The following is a 22,994-nucleotide window of genomic DNA, read 5'->3' as shown; positions in this document are numbered from 1 at the left end:
ACTATATTACTATCTCCGGCGTGCACGGCGCGGTCCGGTGCTTGTGTTTTGTCGGCGCGTTCAGTCTGGCAACTCGTCCAGGTCGCATCGCTGACATCGCGCGCTTCGCTGCGGGGTTGTGCGCCCTACCACCGACCCATCGCGCCTCCACGAGCCACAATTCGATGACAACGTCCCGCGCGACCTTCCCGCCAGCGATCGCAGTCCGGAGTTGTCCGCCGACCGTCGTTCTCGTGCGAGCTTTTCCAGTATCGCCAGCCGCGATAGTATGATTAGGTGAGTGCACGACTTTGTTCTCGGGGTCGCTTGCTCCGAGCGATTTTCCCGCCTTCGATCCGACGCTTGACGCGCGCGCGCGCGCGGAAAGCGCTGTCCGACCAAAGGAAAACTATCGGGCTTTTAGCTTTTAGGGCACACGGCACGCACGCAGCGCGCGCGAACGCTGACGCGCGTATGCTCTGTGATTAAGTTGAAATAATAATGCGAACACACGCATACGCGACGGCGATGTCGACGGTGCCTGCAGATAGGAAGACTCGAAAGTGAGAAGCGGAAATAGGTGATTTGTACTTGTTTGTAGCAATTGAAAAAGTACAGGAATTCAAGAAGTAACTAATTTGGTCGCGCGCGTACAAACCGCGCGGCCTGGCAAGGATGTTCAAATCTAATTATTTTCAATTGCTTGTCGAAAGTAAGCCTGGCCCGATCCTTTTGCGTGCGAGTGCGGCAAGTGCACTCGCACGCGTCCCGATTCCCATTATCGGACGACAGCTATTCGCTCTCAGTGCAAAGTATCGCTACGGGGAGCCGCTAATTTCCTTCAATTATTCGTCTTACGAAACGTCGATGACTTCGAAAAAGGATGATTTGAACGATAATTGGTTCTCCGCTCTGGCTAAACGTGTTTTGTAATCGTCAATCATTGCAGATTGACCGGTGAGAATTTACGAGACGAGCAATTCTGCACTAAGAATTATTCGAGCGTACTATATTAGAAGAATGAACAGCGTTGCGCGCGAGGACAACAACCTTTGCAATTTTACGAGAGACAGGTATCGGTAAAAGGCGAAAGATCTCGCTGGGTTTCGTCATCGTCATACGTAAACGGGCGACGGGCATATTTTCTCTCTCGCGATGATTAAAGAGAAAAATAAAGGCGAGCCCGTGGCCCGGCGAGCGAGAAAAGATGCGCGCAAGAGCGTACGTACGCGCGCGTTTCCTGCGACCTTCTCAAGAAGTTCCGATGCGCGCGGAGCGCTGTGTTTATGGAGCGACGATCGCGCGGATAAAAGCTGCGGAGGCTCGTTACGCGGGCGCTTGCGCGCAAAACTCTGCCGCGAGACGGTTGTTCTACTGCTTCGCTTCGACGATATCTCGTCGGGAATCGCGCGAAACGTCGGGAGAACAAACTCGTTGAGAGACTGCACTCGACTTTGTTCGAGTTTTCCCGGCAAATACGCGTTATGTACCTTTGCTATCGGAGCTATTGCTACCGTACGCAATCGACTGGCTATTGCGTAATACATTTATCGCTTCCGACAAGCACACGTACGATACGAAATTGCAGTACTGGTGGAACGATCAAGGCAAACGTCAAATTTGCGCGAAAGAAAAAAAAATCCAAATCGAATTGGTTAAATGCACTTATCTGCCTGTCAACTTTGATCTCGATCGAAAACATACATTTGCCGTTGGTGATTGTTATCGTTGCAACCGCGCTAACCACGTTGGAATTTGACGAGACGTCTGCGTCAGCGTCAAATCGCGCGTTTCTTCGGATCGAACGGGGGAGGGAAAAAAAATCGCACACAGTCGAGGAGCAAGCAGGCAGCAGCCTTCGGGCAACTCCCGTAGCGTCAGCCGCAATCCGTTAATGACGAATGGCCCGCTCTTTCTCCGCGTCCGCCGGCGCGGAATTGCCGTCGCGTAATAAAATGGATCAACAATCGGGGATAGTCAAGCCGAGCACAAAGGGAGCCCGCGAGCCCGGCTACACAAAGCGAGATGCGCGCGGCGTACAATGGCCCAATTGCGCGCGACCGACGAGGATGTCGCGTCTTTTCCTCGGTTTCTTTCGTTTCTTCTTTTGGTTCTTTTCTTTCTTTTTTCCTTTTTTTTCTTTTTTTCTTTTTTGTTTTTTTTTTCCTTGTTTTTCTTTCCTGTTTGTTTCCTCTTGTTCTCGCGACTTGCCGGTGGCGTGGCGAGGCGCGCGAGGTCAAGGCCGACTGACGACGCCCGCCTAAGCTAATTGCGATCGGGACGCGCAGATTTAATCGGCAATCTCGCTTCTCCGCTCGGCTCCTTTTGTCCGTCGAGCTTTTGTTCGGCCACTTAGGCCCAATCGGCCTGCTCCGAACTCCTTTGGTTTTTTTCCGCCCGTTCAATTCGCCGTCGGGTCTTGGTGCGCGCGCGCGCGCGCGCCTTTATTCCTTCTGCCGGTGATGCTTTTGACCCGCGACGCGCGCGCGTGCCTGTGCCCCCGTGTTGACGAGGAAAGCCGCGCGACAGATCGACCGAAAAAGCAAAAACAAATGCCCGAGCAGAAGGTGTCGTTCAATTGGAAGCCAGTCCGCGGCGTAATGCGCAATTCAATCGAAATAGTTTCATCGAATCGAGTGTGGCTCGACCTTACTTTAAAAGCAAACCAATCTCTATGTACACACGATACACGCGCACCTGATAATAGGAGCGTAATATAGATTCAACAGGTGTGACAGCTGACGAGTATCGCGCAAGAGTTCTCCGTTCTCGAGCATTTCATTATTTCTCGCTTATTGCGTCGTTAAATCTTAATCGATTGGATGACGAAGGGAGCTTTCGCGTTGCCGATGCTTTTCGCTCGATCCAAATTTTTGAGCGTTACACGATCGTTCGCGTACGATCGACCGCTTTTTTAGTTTCTTCAACAAATCCTCGACTGCGCGATATTAAAGCGCGCTTATTGTAGAATATCGCGGACGAATCGTAGATAATTTCATTTTTTTCGATTGCGATTGCGGAGATATCAGTTGCACGTTGAATATTTCCAACGAGGATCATTTTTCAACGAGTATCCTAAAATACGAGCGAGATCCAATATTTGAACGCAAACCGATTTGCTTCCACAGTCACGTTGACGGCTGATAACTGACGTGTATGTTTTATTTTTTTTTTTTTTGAAATTTGAATTCGGTCGACTTGTTCCCAAACTATTTTCGGATAAGACGTTTCACGATTCGTCAAAACTTTCATCGTGCTCAAAATCTCACACCATTTGCATGTCGATCTTCAAATTTTGCTCGTCAAAGAAGAAAACCATTCAAAAATAACCCTTTGGCGGCTTCGGCCGTCCGTAAATTAACTCCTTTATTGCAGTTACTAGAATTACACTGTAAACTTTCCCACGTCCTTCGACTTGTTTTCATCGTCGATCCGATTGACGAATGAACTATCCGGGGATTCACTGCTTTAATTGCAGTTGTGCGTGTGTGTGCGCGCGCGTGTGATGTGTGTGCGTGTATGTGTACACATTTACCAGTACTCACGCTGGTTTCTTGCGCCGCGCATTTTCGCGAACACCGAATAGTCGACAGCTAATCGACGCAGTCCGATGACACGCGAATCGATCGAGACCAGTGCGGCGATAATCCGTGACGACAAAAAAGAGCAGACGCTTGGAATTGTCCGTCTCTCGTTTGGGTGCCTTTCGCGAGAAAGCTGTGTATATATACGTATATATATATATATATATATATATATATATATATATATATATATATATATATATATATATATATATATATTTGTCGCGCGGGGCCCATTTACAACTGAAAAATACGCGATAATTTCCGTCGGGTGTGCATTATCGCGAGAACGGTGAGCGTGCGACCGGGCGAGCGAGTGTTAATGTCTTGTTGTCGAATATCGAGCACGCGTCGCCGCAGTTTCGGCCTCGCGATGCCAAATCGAACAAAGAGCGTGACGCGCTCGATCGGTACAATATCCCGAAGATCGACCGAGCTTACGTCGTTTCTTATTTTTATCTCGGCCGCGGCTTTTTCTTTTTTTATTACCTGCTTGCGCCGAGCGATTTTCGTGTAAAACGCTGCTCCTCTTGATAACGTAATTAGGTGAGCTCGCGAGGAGACAATTGTCGCGCTTCTGACGCAACGGCTTCGTGCGCCGCTCGTTCAATAAAGCCGCGCGAGTCTACGATACACACGTGGGTGTTGCTTTAAAGCCTTCGGGGCCTTCCAGCGTCTCCGAGAATCCTCCAAATACATTCATTGATGTGTGGATTGCGCGATAGAGCGAGCAGCTTGGATTTCGCTCTCGAACGACGCCTCTTCAAAAATACATGCAACGGCCGATGTGTGTGCACGTGTGTGCGTGCGTGCGAGTGTGGGATTCGTAACGTGACACAAAGTTGCAAGGCAATTCATCACAGAGAGAACGAGATTGATCTGGTTTTGATGGCTACCGTTACGACTTCCTTGTTCCCTCGACTTTCCTTTTCGCGCTCAAACGACACACATCCAACACAGCAAATTCAGGCTTGATGACAGGAACGAATGTTGTGATTGTTTAGTCGTTATAGGTCCGATAGTATATATGCTTTGTCGCGTGCAAAGGAAGATGGAGAGACAAATCGAGTGCTTTATGGGGGAATTTCATAGAATAACCATCCACTAGTCTATCCGATCTTCGGTAAAAAAAATATACAAATTATTTATCATCGCGCGATAGATAAATGTGCACCTCGTGACTATCACTTGGTAATTTATAAAAATTAACCGAAATTCACATTTGGTGTACCTCTCAGTGTAGGTTACGGTAGAAAAAGGTCAATCTTGTTCATTTGAAATTCAAATATCACGAGAAACGCGAAAAATTGATAAAATAAGATAAACTAGTAGGGTCGACGCATGAAGGTTTACGTTACACTCGTTTGTCATACTAATTCAAATTTAACGATCTTGGCTAGTGATGAGAAAATATGACAAACCAAAGAAATTAATTTTGTTCTAGATAGGTAGAGCGTAAATTAAGCGTTAACTGATTAAATAATTAACTGCACGGAGCCTGCTAATTTAGATGTCAACGATGCGAGGGGATGAGCTGATTTTCTTATCGTATCACTTATTTGTCTGCTTGTATATCGCCGAATATTATTATATGATATGAAATCAGACATCGAATTATATATATCATTCGTCGATCTTTTTCGAGAGCTCTTTATCGCTGACTCATAATGTATTTAGCATCGGAGTTATATTATTCCGAAGTCGAACATAACAATGAAGCCTTCCGGAAACTTTACGAAAAGTTTCAATGAAAGTCTTGCCGACACTGACGCAAATGTCACGAGCGAAGGGATCTTCTTCAAGATTTACAATTTAGACGCGTTGTGCGTAACGCGCGGTTATTTGCGAGCCCGAAAGAGAGCACGATGGAGACGATTTCCCCCCGCATCGCATTTTTCGTTCGGTCTTTGCGCAGCAAACAGCGCAGTTGTAAATTTACGCGAGGGGCATACGTGAAAAATCGGCTCTCACCGGGGACCGGCGTCTTTTGTATCTTTGGAAAAACCATCTTGGAAGCGCTTTTCCACGCGAGCTACGTGAATTTACGGAAAGTTTAACGTTACGTAAAATATAATTCCGATTCCGGAATCCGTGTATTCTGAGAAATTTCTCGCCGGCACTCGAAGCTTTATTATCGTTTTTTTTTGTGCGTTATTTCATTTGGTTTCGCGTAACGTTGAAATTTCACGCCAGAACTGGGCTCGTGCAGCATTCTATTGAGTTTCAAAAATATCATCAATCGTAATAATTATGTCAACAATAATTTTGACAAATTTAACATGCTGGACGATCAAAGCGATGTTCATCGTATATTAACGATTGCCATCGAGACATTTATCTCGAGTACTGATGGATCATCGTTCAAGTTTTGCTCAGATATCCGGGTGTTACATTAATCTGCAGTTGTTATTAAGCAAACGCGCACCTACATTTGTTATCGATCGTATAACGCCGGGTGCACGCATTTCATTGCTTGCGGATACCTCAATTTGTCGGTACGTCGGCGTTAGCGTGACCCACATACGGGTTATACGTTTCGTTATTTCTTGTCAGTTTCGCAAAACTCTCAATGTTCATCGTGAGAGCAGGTCTTTCGGACGGGTGAACCTTCGTCTGCGCGTCGTGCGCGGCGTTTGGTAAGGCGACGAACGACGAAAAGAAAAACGAAATAGCTCTGAGATCCGCGACACACGATCTAGAAACATTTTATTTGCGATCGATAAATTCTTTCCCACATAACGCACAACTAATCTTGAAACAGATGCTACTCTCTCTTGATTTAGTGGCAACACGAGTATCCAGTATCATCGGAATGCTTCATATCGAGTGTCGATCCTCTCTTATCTTCGAACTTCCTGTCCAATTTCTGATTGTATCAATTGTATTAACCGGATATATTTACGCGCGAAACTTCTCCAAAGCGCTGGTACACAGAGATGATCGTCGTGGCGAGCGAGGACTAATCAATTTAGGTCGTGTGCCGCGGAAAAATTAAGGGCAGTAGCCGAAGACTCGTTGGCGCCGTATCCTACATTTCAGGCGCGAAAGAAAAGAGGGAGAGAGAGAGAGAGAGAGAGAGAAAGCTATCGATCCGGACAAACATTTTGATTAGCCGGGTCTCGTGAGATCAGTCGCGCGTCTACACTTGCCAACGATCGAGACGATCGAAAAAGTGAGTTGGCATTTTCGGTTGCAAAAGCCGAGTCTTCGTCGACTTGGTGTTTTCGTCGCGCGGCTATAAAGATAACTTTAGCAGCTGTCCTCGATTGCAACGTCGGATTTTTCGAGTTCTCGGCGTCGATATTGCTCGATCGACGTTCCCCGCTCGTCGAGCTTCGACGATCCTGCGTTAGAATTTCAATGAAAATCGACAGAGGTGAATTGCCGGCAATGAATGTCATCGCGAAAGTGAGGCCGGCTGCGCGCGTCGACACGAGGAAGCGAAATCCAACGAGAGCTCATTCGGCCAGAGGGGAAGACGATCGCTCGCGCATCGGCAATTGCGGCTCGGAGAGGCACGAATTGCTATCTCATCGCGCGCAGCACAGTAGTCGGGAGATACGAGCGCGACATCCAGATGTGCCGAGCTCCGGCTGACGCGCGATAACGCCACTACCAGCACATCGGCGACTTTTGCGCTTTTTCGGGGGAGGGGGAGGGGCGATAAGACCTTGCAGCGCGAAGAGCTTTTCTTTGCTCTCCGCTCTGCCAATCGACGTTGCGATTGAGAAACGGCGACGGACGAGCGGCAGCTCCGGGAAAGCAACGGGCACTGATCGCTGCTGTCGTTAAATATTTGCTCGCGACGCTGACACAGGTGAAGAGGAAACGATCATGCGCGCCCGACGTGCGTGCCGCCGAATGGAAGCGGCAAGGAAGAAACGCGCGCGTCCCTCCTTGCGCGGATAGCCTGAAAACGCGTTGCGCGTTTGCAAGGCACTCGGCACCCGCACGATCGGCCGTAGGCCCGCGTCGCCGGCACGAAATCGGGCCGCGGAGCGAGAAAAGGAAAGTACGAGAGGCACGGAGCTCGCCGATGCTCGTCGAATGCGTATCGCTCGGCTGGGCGCGGGCGCGCAAACGAGCGACGCGGCGTCTTGCGCAACGCGCGCACTCGCGAGACTGACACCTCGGCGTATCGCGCCGAAAACCGAAATCCAGCGGGCGACCAGCTGGCAAACGAAAAGTGTCGAGTGCGAGCACGAGCGAGCCGCCGATCTCTCTCTCTCTCTCTCTCTCTCACGCGCTCTCTCGCTCGCTCCGGGTGTCGTCGTCTCGCGCGCGCGCTCCGGGCGACGGGATGGGAGTAGCGCGGTGGTGGGGGCCGGCGGATCGCCACCCCGACGTATATAAGCTTTCCTCGGCGCTGGTTCTCGCTCTAGGTTGTTCCCGATCCGGGCAACTTTCCCAAGACTTGGCAAACCACACTCCGTAAGTCTCGCTCTTCTTTCTTTCTCTCATCTTCATCCGTCGCTCTCCATCCAGTGCTTCGACGCGGGGCCCGGCAACGGTCGCGCGCCGCCCGCTATATCGCTGCGCCAGCGCTTATCTCGCGCCCGCCTGAGCAAAAAGCCAGTCGCACACCGCGGCCGACGACGAGGCGACGTCGACACCACACGGTCCAGGTCGCGTGGCGTTCCGTTCGCAGTCTCTCTCTCTCTCGTTTGTCCCCTCCCCCGAACGAGCGGCGACATTGGCACGCCGCAGTTTTCCCGGCGTGCTGCTGCGCGCGCGAGTCCAAGATCCACACCTGTCGCGCGGCGGCGAACAATATCGGTGCTCTCGACGATCGCTCGCAGTATATAATTATCGCAGCAGGCATCATGGCGCGCGCGCTCGGCCCGTCGAGGAGAATACGGAAGAAGGCGAAAAGCCACGAGGCCACCCGGAGCCCGAAGTATCCAGTTGCAACCGGTTCAAGCGACTGGCTCTTCTGGCCGAGCTCTTGGCGCCTGCTAGCAGAGTTGAACGAGCTCCGCAATTGCCTCGATCGATTCTAACGGCCGAAGACGCGCTATCCCCGGAGGGGACTGCGCCTCTGCACGTGCTCGGCCACGTGTTACGTATTGCGGCCATTAAGATCCTCGGCACGGCCTTCCCGCTTCTACTGGTAGGCGTGCTCGCGTCCAAAAGTCGACGATGAAAAGTGATCGTGGCACGAAAGTGGAATTCCCCCGTGTGTGACCGGGCAAATTATTCGCGCAGCCGACCAACTGTCCAACTCGCGTACCGACGGCCGAAAAGGGGAGGGGGAATCTCCGACGGGGGTCGTTAACTTGCAACTTGTCTTCGTTGTCGCGCCAACGGACTCAACGCCAGTCGATCGACATTGATAACAATTGCAGTGCATGGGCTCTAGACGAAAATAAATAAATAGATATACAAATAAAGAAATAAATAGAGGCCGCGCAACGAGTCAGACTTGTCTAACCTCTCGATTCTACCATAACTCAAATTAATCGTTTCGACGCCGAGCCACTTCAATGCCAGGTGTTTTTTACGGCCGCCTTTAGTTTCGAATAAATTTTGCGCGCGCGATAAAACTTTCGGAGCTTCTTGGCAGACACTTCGGATGCGCTTTCGAGACTGCGCCGAGCGGAAAAAAAAGAAACCTTCCGTTATTTGGCGTTTCAATTGGCGTGTCGGCGCGATGCCTCCTCTTCTTCTTTCTCTTTTTTCGCACCCAAGGAAGACGATAAATGAGCGCGGATGAGTCACGAAAAGGAAAATAAGAGCCGAACGCGCGCGGCCGATCTCGTTTATCGCCAGAACTCTTTGTCCAATATGAAAGTAAATCGAGGCACGTGATTGGATTTCGCGCCAAAGATTACGTAAAGCGATGCGTTCGAGCTTGCGCTTTCGCGTTGGCGACGCCAAGCTCCTCGCCTCGGAAGATCGATGAGCGCTCTTCCGCGCCGCCGCGCCGCCGCGCGTACGATAATTGAAAAGCCAAGTGGCATTCGAGGCGCAATCTATATACGCGCGCTTGGAGCGCTGACTTGTAATTTGCGTAGCTAATCGCGGCGATAGCGCTGCTTCGGAGTCGCTCCCGCACGTGCGATTCGACGCGCTGGTCGCCCTCGCCGCGTGCGTAGACCGACCCGGCTGCTTAGTCCGCGCCAAGCGGCTCGCCTGTCAATTTACACGTGTACGCGCCGAAACATCGGCCGGTCCAACACGTCGGTCGAGCGTTAGAGTCGCCACGTCGCGCGATAAGCGTCCGATGACGATTCATTCGTTTTGCGCCCAGTGAACGTCGATCGCCCGGCCGGAAGCTTTTGCGAAAGCTCTCCGCTTCGCGCTCAGATCGTGGCTGTCGACGACCTTTACTAAGCGCTGCGGCCGCGTTGAGCACGCCAAGTATACAGCGTAGCGCGCATCGTTGCGCCGGTAAGTGCACTCGGCTCGCGCGAGCCTACTGTTTTTTTATTATGCGCCTGCCAATTTAATAATGGCATCGCATTATTTTCAGATAATTTTCGAGAGTTCGCCAATCTCTTTCGGTCACGGTCAATTGTTTACCGAATGAATTTCGGCTTTTCCACCGGCTTGATTGATCGAGTGGATCTTTCATTGGGCTTAAAAACCAATCCAATCGACAAGCAATTGTTATAAAACTTTAACTTCGATAAGAAACTGCACCTAATCATCTACTTATACAAAAGAAACATTACGTGCGTCGCGATTACTCAGCAATTTAGGGAAATCGCCACAGACTAACAGAAATATTATCAAAGAATATGTCGTGGAGAACTAAGAAATTACCTTTAAACTGATAAAAAACTGATCAGAAATAGAAAAGAAAACTCCGCAGGTACAATCGACGTTATTGTACGAATGGAAGCGTTGTTTTGAAGCATAGCTTCTTCCCCAGACGATTCTCACGTGACTCTGGAAAAAGTAAGGGGAAAAATCTCGGTCACCGCGTGCTTCTTCAAACCAACGACGTGCTAACGAAAGAGTCGGCGACACGTTCGTCCGAAGTAACCGAAGGCACGGCGGCTCTTGGTGATTGGATTTTCCGCGCGCGAAACAGCTTCGCCGAATAAACAGAGGCAACGATGAAATCGTCGGCTCGGCCTCGGAACGCGTCCGCGCCTGCTTCGCGATATCCGACGGTCGTCGTTAAGTCGAGCGTCGGAAAGGCTGATCAACGCGAACGATCGCCGGCTGATTGATTCCACGGTGTGAACCCGGCGTCGTCGATGATCCGCGGCGCTGCTTGGTATGAAGTGACGTTTATTGTACAAGTACCCTGTAAACAAAACAGAGACGCGAGAGGGAGAGAGAGAAAGAGCGATAGCGAGGAACAGTTTGCCGAGGGAAATGATGATGCGGGAGGCGAGTGAAAGAAGAGAATGAAATGGAATGGATTACTGGGCCGGCGCTCGGAATCGGAAAACGAGGATCGAAACGCCAGGTTTCGCCCGTTCGATCGCGCTCTCTCGCTCGGGCTGCTCCTTGCGTTTTCTCAGGCTCGTCTTTCGAGCTCGGAGCGCGGGCGGACGGCGCGGGTCGGCGGTCGGCCGCGTCACGAGCGGCGCGAGCGCGCAGAGGGACGAAGGCCAAATAGTGGGAGGCGGCAGGTGACTTCCACTCGCTGCATCTCCGCGCGCCGATCCTCGCAGTTCTCTCGCGCCGCCCGCAGGCCGACACACAGCTTCGCCTCGCAAGCACGCGCGCCGCACGCCTTCGGCCACAATCCCGTCCGTCCAAAGTCGCGGAGCTGCGGTCCGCGCGCGATTCGGTGCACGCGACTGGAGACTGGCTGCGGCATCGACTCCGCTCCGACACCCTGGCTGTGCTCGCACTCTCGGCGGACGCACGCGCGCCGATGCGCCACTCTTCTTTCCTCTCGCCCGCTTATCTCGTCACACTTCCTTCGAATGTGTGAGTATTTCCATTTTCTCTCGGCGCGTCGCCGACGGCGACGACAAATTGTTTGCTCGAGCGCCCTCGACGAAATTATAATTTATAAGCAAATGTTGTAAATCCGACGTTTACCGTGTGTTCCTCGCAGTATGTATGTCGAGATTTATTGGTCGCAGTGGGCTGGTTTGTTCAATGGAACGGCACCCAATGAAAACTGCGTCGAGTATTTGCGTTAGCGCGGAGAACAATTTTTTTTTTTAAATTGTACGTCGTAAAGATTTTCGATTCTCGAACATATGCCAAAAAATTTTCACATGATCACGAGATTTGTCGCATAACTCATTTTCTTTTCGTAAAACAACGAGATAGAACGAAAAAAAAAATAATAAATAAAAACAATTGCGATTGCAAACGAAACGACTGTTCGGCGACAAAAAAAATTCGTCTAATCTGGCTCGTTAAATGCAAGCGAGTGTCGACCACTCGTTGAAGTCAGCAAAGAGCGCGATATCGGATGTACAGTATGTAAACAATACTTGGAATGCATAGACTTAAACTCCTCGGATCAACGGATTTTGGTCCTATGCGCCGCTTTATTTATTGCTCTCCGGGCAGTCACAATTTATCAAATTGAAAAAAAAAACAGAGAATGATCCATCGAAGGACAAATAACAATCTCTCCGCGGTGGATTTTAGATTTTCCTCTTCCGTTATTACGACGCTCGTGGCCTTCCTGCTTCCGCTCTCGTGTGCTACGAAACCTTCGGTATCGAATGAACGCGCTTCGAGCGATCAATCGAAGATTTCTTCCGAGTGGAAAGAGACAGGTCGCTTACCGATTAGCGGAACGCGCGGGCTTTTGGCGCGCGCGCTCAAAACGCACGTCGGACAGCCCCGACAAAACCAGGCCGCTTGGCGTCGCCCTAAACAAACGCGACTCGCGTGCTTGCCGCAAAACTCGCGAGCGCGCGCGACTTCGGCTTGTTTGTACAAGCCGGATCGGGATCCCTCGCGACCGCCGACTGCGAATGTCATCGCGGCAAAACGACACCGCCGCGCCGACGAAAAAACGTCTGATTTGAATTTCACGCCGCGGCCGTACTGACGATCGACGCGCCCTGTATCGCTGATTGATGATCGATCGAATTCCGCTTTCGCTTTTTTTTTTCCAGGGCAATCGTTAGCATTATTACGCAAGCGATACTATGGATGGATCTTGAGTTCTTCACTTGGAGTGTAACAATAATATCGCGAACCTTGGACGTTGAGTTATTAGTGAATAGGGCATCGAGAAGAGCGATCATCTTATCTCTCTTTTTTCCATTACTTGAAATTCAAGCGATTCAAATTCGCCGAAGTGATTGCAAAGATTGCGCCGGTCAATCGTTCGACGCGAACGTACGTTTGTCCGTGCGAAACTAGGCTGCGCACCGCCTTTTTGATGTTTTTTTTTTTCAGCTTCGTACCGGCAGATAAAAGTGAACGAGAGCGCGCGCAGCATTCACTGCGAGATAGCTCACCTTCGCGCGGATCATTGAACTCGAGCGCGCATCGCGGGCGCCAATTGTCAGCGGAATGTTTAGTCGCCAATGAATCGCTCGCTCTATCTTTAAACTCGCGCTTCTAACCCTGTTCCAGACAATTATACGAGCCGCGCCGCCGTTACGCGTAGCGCTCGCGCCTCGATCTTCCCAAACGCTAAATTCGAATCGAAACGAAATTTTTCAGAAGAGGACACTCGCGTCGCGAGGCGTTTGGGGCGGCATGTCCGTCCACGCCCGCGGAGCTCGCGATGTCTATTTCGACGCGTATCTTCCATTTCGCGAGCGAACAATTCTTTGACAGTCATCAAAATTTAAAAACACACAGACACACACATCTGCGCACACGGAAGCCTTGCGTTATTAGAAACTGCGTACACTTAATTCTTTTTTCGCAGTTGTTTTTCGATTGATCAATATTTAGCGAAGTATGTACGAAAAAAGCCAATGAGCGGAAGATTTGATTATATCTCGTGCACGGTTACGTAAAGCTTTTCAATGATACGATATAGTTTCGTCGTGCGAATGAAATGTTCTCTCTCTCTCTCTCTCTCTCTCTCTCTCTCTCTCTCTCTCGCTATAAATGATCGAGTTATTAACCTATATTTCTTAATTGAAGCTTTTCCATGCATAGTTACATTGTTTTAATATTCCACGTAATTTTTCTTTAAAAACACGTGACCTCCTTTTTTATTTTCGCCACTTTATGAGATACAAAACGGCGCGGTCGTAAATGACTATTCTTTTTCTTCTTTTTTTTTCATTTTAATGCCGTGTAATCACATACATTTTTTTTAAAAAGCAATTTCACTAATTTTCGAGGTAAGAACAAACATACGCGCGCCTGCTACCGAAACTGTCGAAGAGGCTAATAACTGGTTATTCACTGATAAAAATAAAAGAACGAGGAAGCGAACGCAGTGTGCGCTCGTGCGACGATGATGAAATGACAAAATAATTACTACAGGAGTGTAATGCGGGAAGGTTAATGAGTTAAGACAACTGGGAGAAAACATGAGCGTGAACTTGATTACGAGCGGCGCGACGGTTTTTGACGAATTTTTTTTTGGGGGGATCGAGTAACGACATTGTGGTTCGGATGTGCGTTTAACTTACTCTGGATACCTACACGCGTCTCGTTTATTATTTTTCCATTAGTGTTTACATCAGGGATTATCTTGTTTTCTCTCTGTATAGTGTTTGGAATGTCACAAGTGTTGCTCTAGCATTCGGTTTTGATATGATGTAGTCATCAATTTTAACGTTTACTTGTCAAAGGGAAAGCTCGTTTTTTGAAATGTAACGATGAACATTTGATGAATTCTTATATATGCACTCTTGATAACTCGGTGCACCAAATCGAGATGCTTCGAAATGCAATGTTAAAATTAAAAAGGAAAAAAAGATAAAAGTGTCAACAAATTCTGAATACAAAATGGAAAATCGAAAGGAAAAGAAAATGTTTACCACGTGAGTGTAGAAAAAAATACTAGTAAAAAAGTCGCGGCAGAACATTCGAAAAGGTTGCGCTACGCTCTGCATAAGTGTGCACGATGCACTCTAACGCGCTGGCGCAAGGGGTCGACGGATCGATAAGGGGTTGCTCGTCGGCCGAAGTTGAATATCACCAGCAAAACTACCCTCGTAGCGACCGTGTGGCCTAACGGATAAGGCGTCGGACTTCGGATCCGAAGATTGCAGGTTCGAGTCCTGTCACGGTCGAAAAATTTCTTTTTTTCTTCGTCTCTCTCTCTCTCTCTCTCTCTCTCTCTCTCTCTCTTTCCCTTTATCGCGTGACACTCGGTGCTCGGACAGTTTTAACGAGTTCGGCTGAGCGTATGCACTCTTGAGATGCAGCAGCACACGGAAAATTTATTAGTTATTATTGCGGTCGTATTAACGCGCGCGATATTTAATTGAGCTGATAGTAAAAAAGTTTTCCTTTTTTCCTTGTTCTTCTTTTCTTTTCACTTTTATGTGCCATCGCAAGGATATCTTTTTTTCTTTTCCAAGTGTACTATCCACTGTAATTTTTACAACTTGACACACACACACACACACATATAAAGTCATAGCGAGTGGAACATCGTAAATGTCCACATTAAATATCGTGAATTACAATCGAACGATGTTTTCATCGCTCCAAAACGTGGTGTTGGTGTATACATTGTTTTCTGCTGGTAAAAAAAAATCCAGGAAATCCTGATTAGTTTTTCTCGCGATTTGCGCATTCCAGAGCATCGAGTGCTTGCATATTCCATAACAATTATATCAATTATTTTATGAATTTAATCGCGATAAGAATGTTTGCAGATCGATGCTTTTTATTGTAGATGCTAATGTTTTTCATTAAGAACGTTTTTTTTATAACGCTCTTTTCCGCGTTACACAATTACCGTCACGATAGGTGATTTGTTTGATAATAATCCCGGACGTATGACTTATTCACACCGATCTTGCGTTGCGGAATCGAACCAAAAAAAAAACCAGGTCGAAACGAAATTCTAGTTATTAAGAATATTTGGATTGATTTTGAGGAAATACGTTTATTGTACACTCGTTATTCATCAAACGTAAAGGTTTCAAAGCGATTTGCGATTCGACTGGAAACCCCAATTTTCGTTTTTTTTAGGAAAGATACCATACATAATTTTTTTGTCTAACATCAGAACCCAACTTTTTGCCAGTTCTTGTTTCTTCGATTCAACTCCAATGCGTCTGTTTGCCAACAAACTCGTCGAGTTACGTACGCCTCATTGTTGCGTGAGAATTCGTAACAATTAGCAAATATCTCATCGTCCGTAATTGGAAGTTCGTGAAAAATGTGGTTCTCTTTTTATTTCGCGCGCGCGAAAAAAAAAATCGGAGGAGACAATTGCGCAACTGTCGCCGCGGAAAATTTACCTTGTACTTTGCATTGCGAATTCGATTTTTCATTCGAGAATGATAAACGTCGATTATGCTGAATTATTATAGTTATACGAAAGAAACTCGGCCACCGCGGGAACTTGAAACACGAATGCGTAACCGTTCGTTATTAAATGACCTTTTCACATTCGATTTAATTGTCATCAACATTTTTCTTCAAAATTCAGAATTCTTCAAAAAATGAAACTGACTATTAAATTGTGAAGGAACTATTTTATGTTCCGTCATGGCGAATCGTGGAACAAAATGATAAACGCAAAAACCGTTGCAAGTGAAATTAAATTAATTTATCAACAATCGCGATTCTCTATTACACAATCCACGCATCCATCACAACGACATTAATTACATAATTAATATCATTCCTACCCTTTTCTAAGGGATAAACGCGTTTGGCAGAGGTATCTTGTTATTTATTATTTATTTAATTATTTTTTTTTGCAATGCAATTTCATCAAATTCTCACACCAATTGGTAGGAAAATAAATAGTTTCGAAATAACCAGCGTACCGAGAATAGCCAATGCTAAATTTTCAAAACTGGCTGTGTGCTTGCAGCTATCGAGTGAGCGCAAAACTTAGCCCCGCCGTCGAGCAGCAGCAGCAGAAGGAGAGCAGCGCAGAATCAGCAGGAAGACTTCGCCAAATTCTAATCACCGACGCCGTCGCCAACGAGCACAGCAGCCGTTTCACCGCGCACGAGACAACTTGAAGTTGTTAAAACCTAACTCGTTTCTTGTCGTTGTACACCACCTCCTCCCTCCCCCCACAGATTCAATTAACCGCGCCGACATCGTAGGATGGTAGAAGGTGGATTCGACTCAAAGCAAAATCATAGTGAGTATCTTTTAACGAAAGTGGCTCTGCCTGGCATATCCAACGGCTCGCGTTGACTGACACTTATTTTTTCGAACAGAGGGTGATGTAAAAGACGATCGCCGAAACGGCTGCGGTTCAAAGGACCTCGAGCTCGCACGTAAGTGCAAACGTCGTGTGCACTAAACTAACAAGGAAGGAAGAAGTAGACAGTTTGCTTAAAATAAGAACTCATTCTTCTTTCTTGTATTTTTTTTTTCTTTCTTTCAACTTGGACTCTACGCAAGAGATTTATAACGGGCGCTTATCGCAAAACAAGCTGGTCGATCGCGTTCAGGCGTTAAGTTCACGTTAATAAGAGGGCGGGGTGTCTGTGATGGTGTTGCAGGCATTGGGTCAAAGGGCAAAACCCTAGACCCCGAGAAAGCGCCGGACACAAAGGCCTTCATCAAGGCTGACTTTGAGCAGGCAATCGAACTTACCGGTAAGTCGGCCGGTGGACGGTTGAGTTGTCCGAAAAAAAAAAAAAAAAAAAAAAAAAAAAAAAAAAATATATATATATATATATATATATATATATATATATATATTTGGCGCGCTGGGCAGGCTATGGCAGGTTCCACTACTTCCTGCTGGCGGTGTGCGGCTTCGTCAGCACGAGCGAGGAGATGGACGTAATATCCATGAGCTTCATCCTGCCGTCGGCGCAATGCGACCTGAAGCTCGACACCCAGGACAAGGGATGGCTGAACTCCATCATCTTCATCGGGATGATGGCCGGGGCGTACGCTTGGGGCTCCGTCGCCGACGCCCTTGGCCGCCGTAAAGTCCTCATCGCCATCTCCTTCATGAACGCGCTGTGCATCGTCGCCTCTAGCTTCACCCAGTCCTACGAGCTGTTCATGCTCTTCCGTTTCCTCAACGGCGCCGCGTGAGTATTGCACTTACCCCGAGTTGTCCGACGAGTCCGCCAGCGCTAAAGCTCGAATCTCCGGCCGACAGCCTCGGCGGCAGTGGACCGGTGATCTGGTCGTACTTTGCGGAATTCCAGCCGAAATCCAAGCGCGGCTCGATGCTGTCGTTCATGGCGGCCTTTTGGACCCTGGGCAATCTGTTCGTGGCCGGTAAGCGAGCAAATCTAATATACGTCCTCGGCTACTTCGCTCGCTAAACGACCGCGCACGCTCGCAGGACTCGCCTGGCTGATCATCCCGACGGACATCGGCTACAAGAGCGAGTCGTTCACGTACAACTCGTGGCGAATCTTCCTGCTGATCTGCGCTGCTCCGTCGTTCATCGTGGCGGGGCTGCTGTTGCTGCTGCCCGAATCCCCCAAGTACCTGCTGTCGCGGGGCAAGTACGACAAGGCGCTGGACATCTTCCGCGGCATCTACGCCAGCAACACTGGCAAGCCGCGGGCCAGTTACCCGGTGAAGGAGCTGCTGCTGGACGAGCTGCAGGCGGCCGAGCCGAAGAAGGTCGGCGCGCCCGTGGTGAACAAGTGCAAGCTAATGCTGAGCAACATCATGAACAACAGCCGCCAGTTATTCGTCTCGCCAATCCTGCGCTTCACCGTGATCTCTATCGTGATCAACCTGACCTTCCACATCGGCTACTACGGCCTGATGATGTGGTTCCCCGAGCTGTTCAACCGCTTCGACGAGTTCCACCGCGAGTACCCCGAGCGCTCGGCCAGCGTCTGCGAGGTCACGGACTTCGTCGTGAACAAGGGCTCGCAGAGCGAGGCCAACTTCTGCAGCGACAAGATCGGCGCCTCCGTCTTCATGGAGTCGCTCATCACCGTCGCCTCGGCCATCCCGGCCAACATCGTCGCCGTACTCGGCATGGACCGCCTCGGCCGCAAGTTCTTCCTGCGTGCGTAGCACCGGCCCCCGCCGGCCCCCGACGGCTCCCGACGGCCCCTCTCATCCGACCTTATCTCTGCTTTGCAGTCTTCAGCACGCTGTCGGGAGGAGCCTGCTCGATCGGACTCTACTTCGTGCGCAACAAGTACCAAAATGTGATAGTCTCGGCGTTCTTCAGCGGCGTCATCAGCTGCGGCAACGCGGCCCTCGACTGCCTCATCACCGAGGTCTTTCCCACCAACCTACGAGCGACCGGCATCGCCATATCCATGGTCGCCGCGCGCCTCGGCGGCATCATCGGCAATATCGTCATCGCCCAGCTCCTCGACATGTACTGTCCGGCGCCCACCTTCATCGTGGCTGCTCTTCTCATAGGTCAGTACTCTACTTCTTTCCCCGTAGGCCATGCCGCGAGCTTGGCAGCCTTCGTTCTTCGCTTCAAACTCTTCCCTTCGACTCGTCTCTTAGCGCGACTTTCCTTTTTAATCTGGCCCACGTAACATTTCTTTCGACCAGTCAATTACATTTCAACAACACATTATGATCGAAGCTGACTTAATCCATTTACTTTCACTCAATACAAAAATTCAATTTTTCGATTGAAAGAGTTGGAACTCTTTTTTGTTCAACAGAAAAATAAAAAAATTGTCAATTATATTTTGCAGGTGGAGGCTTACTCTGCTTATTCTTACCAAATACAACTCGCGCGCCACTTTCTTGACAGTGCCTCAAGGATGACAAAGAGGAGGATGCCGTCGGACTAGTCGTTCCCCAAAGCCGTGTTCCCATGATGCAAGCCGCGGCTCCCTGACCGGAAGAGGAATCAGTAGACCTTTTCTTTTTCTCTTGTGTTTCTTTAGATTTATGTAGAGCAACGACCAATACGACGCACGCACGCATTAACTCCAACATTCTTTTTACATCTGCGCCGCTTTCTTTTCAAAATATGACGACAATCCCGGCTCCGAAAATTCGATGGAGCAATCGAGTACATAAAAAATGAGACATTTTTTTTTCAACTGCAAAATAGTACAGACGATGTTGGAACAACCCAAATTATCTCATTATTCAACGACAGATTGAAAAGTTGAAATGGATTTGTCTGGAAAACATGTTTACACGGAGATCGAAAATTAATTATCGACGTCATTCGTTAACAATTACTGAACATGTTTAATGTTACTGGTCTGCTTTCTTTGAATTGACCATCGAAAAAAGATCGACGTAATCTAATCGAAGACGATATTGTAAATGTGTGGACTAATATATACATTGCTTATTATTATGAATGGAGATGATCTATGGCGAAGAGATTATTTGTATAGAACTTGTGAATATTGAAATGACGGAGATAGTTGTACGTTTGTTAATTTATATAAATACATTATTTGATAATTGCTATAATGAAGCTGTACAATATGTAACAAAAAACAAACATTTTACATATCATCGAACGGTGAACGCACGCACCACAGAAACACAGACACAGATGCACACACACACACACACACACACACACACGCGCGCGCGCGCGCGCACACGCACACACGCACACACACACACTCAAATGTAGGAATCAATGTAGATTGCCAATGATCAATTCCAGCAGATATTTGCAGTTATATACAAACACATATTTGTTATCGTTTTCTCATTAATATTTGTTGATATTGTTTGTTTTTAAACAAATTTACTCTTTGATCACTATAACTTTGCCAGAGAAACGGAAGATACAATCTGTATATCAACACCAGACACGTGCATTTTGTAAACATGAGATCATTAATATTAAACTGAAACAATAAGTATTATATTGCACTCAAAATCTTGCGTTTTTAGAAAGCTTATCTGTTGGCTCGCATAAGCGTGTAAAAGCGATGGCATGTAAAAAAAAAACTATTTTGTAAAATGTAAAATAATTGTTATCGTTGAAAAATTTCTAGTTAACTTGTAAGATGTTAGTGTTTGTCCATTAAAAACAAAAATAAAACGACGAAAAATATAACGTTTATAACTGGGGTTAAACTTGACCACTTAAAATAGTTCAATGTAAGAATAAATGCACTAATTTGTACTCATTCTTAGAATACTCATAAATAAAAATAATCTAGACTTTTACAGTCTAACTATGACTTATTTTAATGATTGACCCTAATAAAAAAACTACACATTTCATTTAAATGTTAGAAAATATTGATAGTATTAGGAAAAAATATTTTTTCAATGTACAAAATACTATATAAAAAGACAAAAAGTACATTTAACAATATAAAAGCTATAAAATTAATAGTTAATTATAAATAAAACACAAGAAATTTTAGAAAGTTAAAGAGAACAATGTAAACTTTATTTTTCCTCTTTACATTAAATATCGCTTAATCTATCTCAAATTTACTCCCTCATCATTTTCTCTTTTTGGCGAGCAAGTTTCTTTTTGCTCAACTTTTTTATAGAGGGTTCATCCTCTGTTGCTTTGGCCACAACATCTTCTTTCTCAGTCAGAATTACTTCTATGTGGCATGGAGAGCTCATGTATGCTGTAAAAAGTATGTTTCACTGAGTTACTGAATTGTAAATCAAATATAATTAAATATTGATCTAATGTGTATGAGAAATATATTGTTAATCACATAATTAATATTAAAATACATTCTGATATCTAGATAATTAATCAAAAATAATGTATACTAAGAACAAAATTAACAACCTTCGAAGATAAATCATTTTTAGCTTATTCCATACAACTTAGGGTATATTAGGATGAAAATTTTGGCATGCTTAAGGTGGCGAAAAATTTCATATAAATTAAGTGTTAGAAAAATACTTACGGTTGATACGACCATGAGCTCTGTAGGTCCTCCTTCTTAAGCACGGAGCCTGATTCACTTGGATATGTTCAATAACTAGTCTATCAATTTCCAGCCCTCTCAAGTCTGCGTTACTTTCGGCATTTTTCAACAGCTGTAGTAAAAATTCTGCTGATTTTTTGGGCCAACGACCTGTGCATTATATTTCATTAGCTTATGTAAAGTTCAATAAAACTATATTGTGCTAGTAAGTTTCAAAGTATTTCTAACAAATCTACTGATCAATTGCGTTTGCATCTTTCTGTGACATAATTAATAAAAGTTTTAGTATAATGAAATGATATGAATAAATTAAAATGTTTACCTTGAGTGGTACCCCATTGTTTTGCTTGGGCGCACCTTCCCACGCCACCATTAAACCTCCTAAAAGGTACACATTCTTTCATTTCAATGACGTTTTTTAAATATTTTTGAGCTCGCCTGAGCTGCATATTTTTTATGGCCCTTGCAGTCTCATGAGTGTTCTATAAATTATATACATGTCATTAGTATTATAGAACGAAAAATTTTTTATATATAATATTCCAAATTATGTTATATTATATAAATTATTTATATTCCAACTCAAAAACTAAAAGTTGTCAAATTTATGACAAGTAAATTCCACACAATAACGTTATAAATGACTTTATAAGTTTACAAATCAGATAGAAATTACAACTGTTATGATCTAGCTTAGCATGCTCAGTATCTAAAATAAGTAACTAAACCACAGTGAGACATTTTGAGTGCAAATAAAAAATTCCTAATTCAAAAATAATTGAAAATATCAACTCAAAAACGCGTGATTGAAACGTGGTTACTCTCGGAGGTTAGATTACCAAAATTTTGAAGTAAGAGTTTTGTTGACACAGACGAATTCAAAGTCGAGCCTTCCACTGATAAAGAAATCATACTATCACGACTACATGAAATATTTGACAACCAAACATGCCAAACTGTATTTTTATGAGAAGTAAATCCATACATTGTCATATTGTTTAACCACAAAAAGGAAATAAAGTACCTTGAAGTGTACACGAAGGTTGGAGCCGCGCGCCTTACACGACTTGCCAGGGTTAGAAGCTTCATGCGAGTATCGGCCCATATTGTTCTTCTGCAACACAAAGCACTCTAATGAACCTTTAATATTTATCACAACAAATGATCACTCGTGAAATCCGCTCATCAAACCGGGTATGTCACGCGATTTCGTTAAAATTTTTTTCGATGATCAAGTGAATTTCACGAGAATAATTTCGACACAAGCCGATAAAGCAAAGTTGAGATTCAACCATAAACATTATTTTAACAATTTACGGATTTTTTGACAGCGATGCAAGCGGATTTTCAAAATTGTTTCAACTCGATTATAACATATGTATACCTTTTTGTGAGACCGCGAACTGAAAAGAAAAAGAATCGTACCGGAAACAAGCGCCCTCGACTGACTTCCTTTGCAGATGGCAGCAGCGATTCCCGACGAAATTATTTTTGAATCTGGCCCATTAGCACAGAAAGAAAACTAAATTAATTTTTATTTTTAAATAGGTAAACTTCGACT

General features: G+C 46.3%; 2 protein-coding genes and 1 non-coding gene across 7 annotated transcripts; 2 read left to right on the top strand and 1 right to left on the bottom strand.

Annotated features, from left to right (window-relative positions):
* The first annotated feature begins 71 nt into the window (after positions 1–71).
* LOC131666093 (synaptic vesicle glycoprotein 2C) lies at positions 72–20,710 on the top strand. Of its 3 annotated transcripts, none has more exons than XM_058938464.1 (9): positions 72–276; positions 16,462–16,740; positions 16,820–16,879; positions 17,108–17,203; positions 17,326–17,650; positions 17,722–17,843; positions 17,911–18,594; positions 18,672–18,959; positions 19,250–20,710. In XM_058938464.1, the coding sequence occupies exons 2-9, from the start codon at positions 16,704–16,706 to the stop codon at positions 19,303–19,305; spliced, it is 1,668 nt and encodes a 555-aa protein (XP_058794447.1). In that variant the 5' UTR covers positions 72–276; positions 16,462–16,703; the 3' UTR covers positions 19,306–20,710. The 3 variants fall into 3 exon arrangements, with proteins under 3 accessions (XP_058794447.1, XP_058794446.1, XP_058794448.1); XM_058938463.1 differs by lacking the exon at positions 72–276 and adding an exon at positions 7,915–7,994; XM_058938465.1 differs by lacking the exon at positions 72–276 and adding an exon at positions 11,207–11,453.
* On the top strand, positions 14,626–14,698 carry Trnar-ucg (transfer RNA arginine (anticodon UCG)). The gene has a single exon. It is a non-coding gene; the product is annotated as a tRNA-Arg (tRNA).
* Positions 20,711–20,904: 194 nt separating the features above from the next.
* LOC131666095 (large ribosomal subunit protein uL22-like) lies at positions 20,905–22,865 on the bottom strand. 3 transcript variants are annotated; one of them, XM_058938467.1, is made up of 5 exons: positions 22,818–22,865; positions 22,458–22,547; positions 21,756–21,915; positions 21,413–21,583; positions 20,905–21,121 (listed from the first exon to the last, which is right to left on the bottom strand). In XM_058938467.1, exons 2-5 carry the CDS (start codon positions 22,536–22,538, stop codon positions 20,976–20,978), a joined length of 558 nt encoding a protein of 185 aa, XP_058794450.1. In that variant the 5' UTR covers positions 22,539–22,547; positions 22,818–22,865; the 3' UTR covers positions 20,905–20,975. The 3 variants fall into 3 exon arrangements, with proteins under 3 accessions (XP_058794450.1, XP_058794451.1, XP_058794449.1); XM_058938468.1 differs by lacking the exon at positions 22,818–22,865 and adding an exon at positions 22,751–22,791; XM_058938466.1 differs by lacking the exon at positions 22,818–22,865 and adding an exon at positions 22,726–22,749.
* Positions 22,866–22,994: the final 129 nt, after the last annotated feature.

Source organism: Phymastichus coffea, unplaced genomic scaffold (assembly GCF_024137745.1).
Source record: "Phymastichus coffea isolate CEN01 unplaced genomic scaffold, Cenicafe_Pcof_1.1 PCOF00056, whole genome shotgun sequence".
NCBI classification, from domain to species: Eukaryota; Metazoa; Arthropoda; class Insecta; order Hymenoptera; family Eulophidae; genus Phymastichus; species Phymastichus coffea.
This window is presented reverse-complemented; position numbering and strand designations above follow the sequence as displayed.

Coding starts and splice junctions, on each gene's coding strand:
- LOC131666093 (XM_058938464.1), top strand. CDS start 16,704: ATGGTAGAAGGTGGATTCGACTCAAAGCAAAATCATA. Junction 16,741..16,819: donor CGACTCAAAGCAAAATCATA/GTGAGTATCTTT, acceptor TTTTTCGAACAG/AGGGTGATGTAAAAGACGAT. Junction 18,960..19,249: donor CGTGGCTGCTCTTCTCATAG/GTCAGTACTCTA, acceptor TATATTTTGCAG/GTGGAGGCTTACTCTGCTTA.
- LOC131666095 (XM_058938466.1), bottom strand. Junction 21,584..21,755: donor ACAATGGGGTACCACTCAAG/GTAAACATTTTA, acceptor TATAATGCACAG/GTCGTTGGCCCAAAAAATCA. Junction 21,122..21,412: donor AGCTCATGGTCGTATCAACC/GTAAGTATTTTT, acceptor TACTTTTTACAG/CATACATGAGCTCTCCATGC.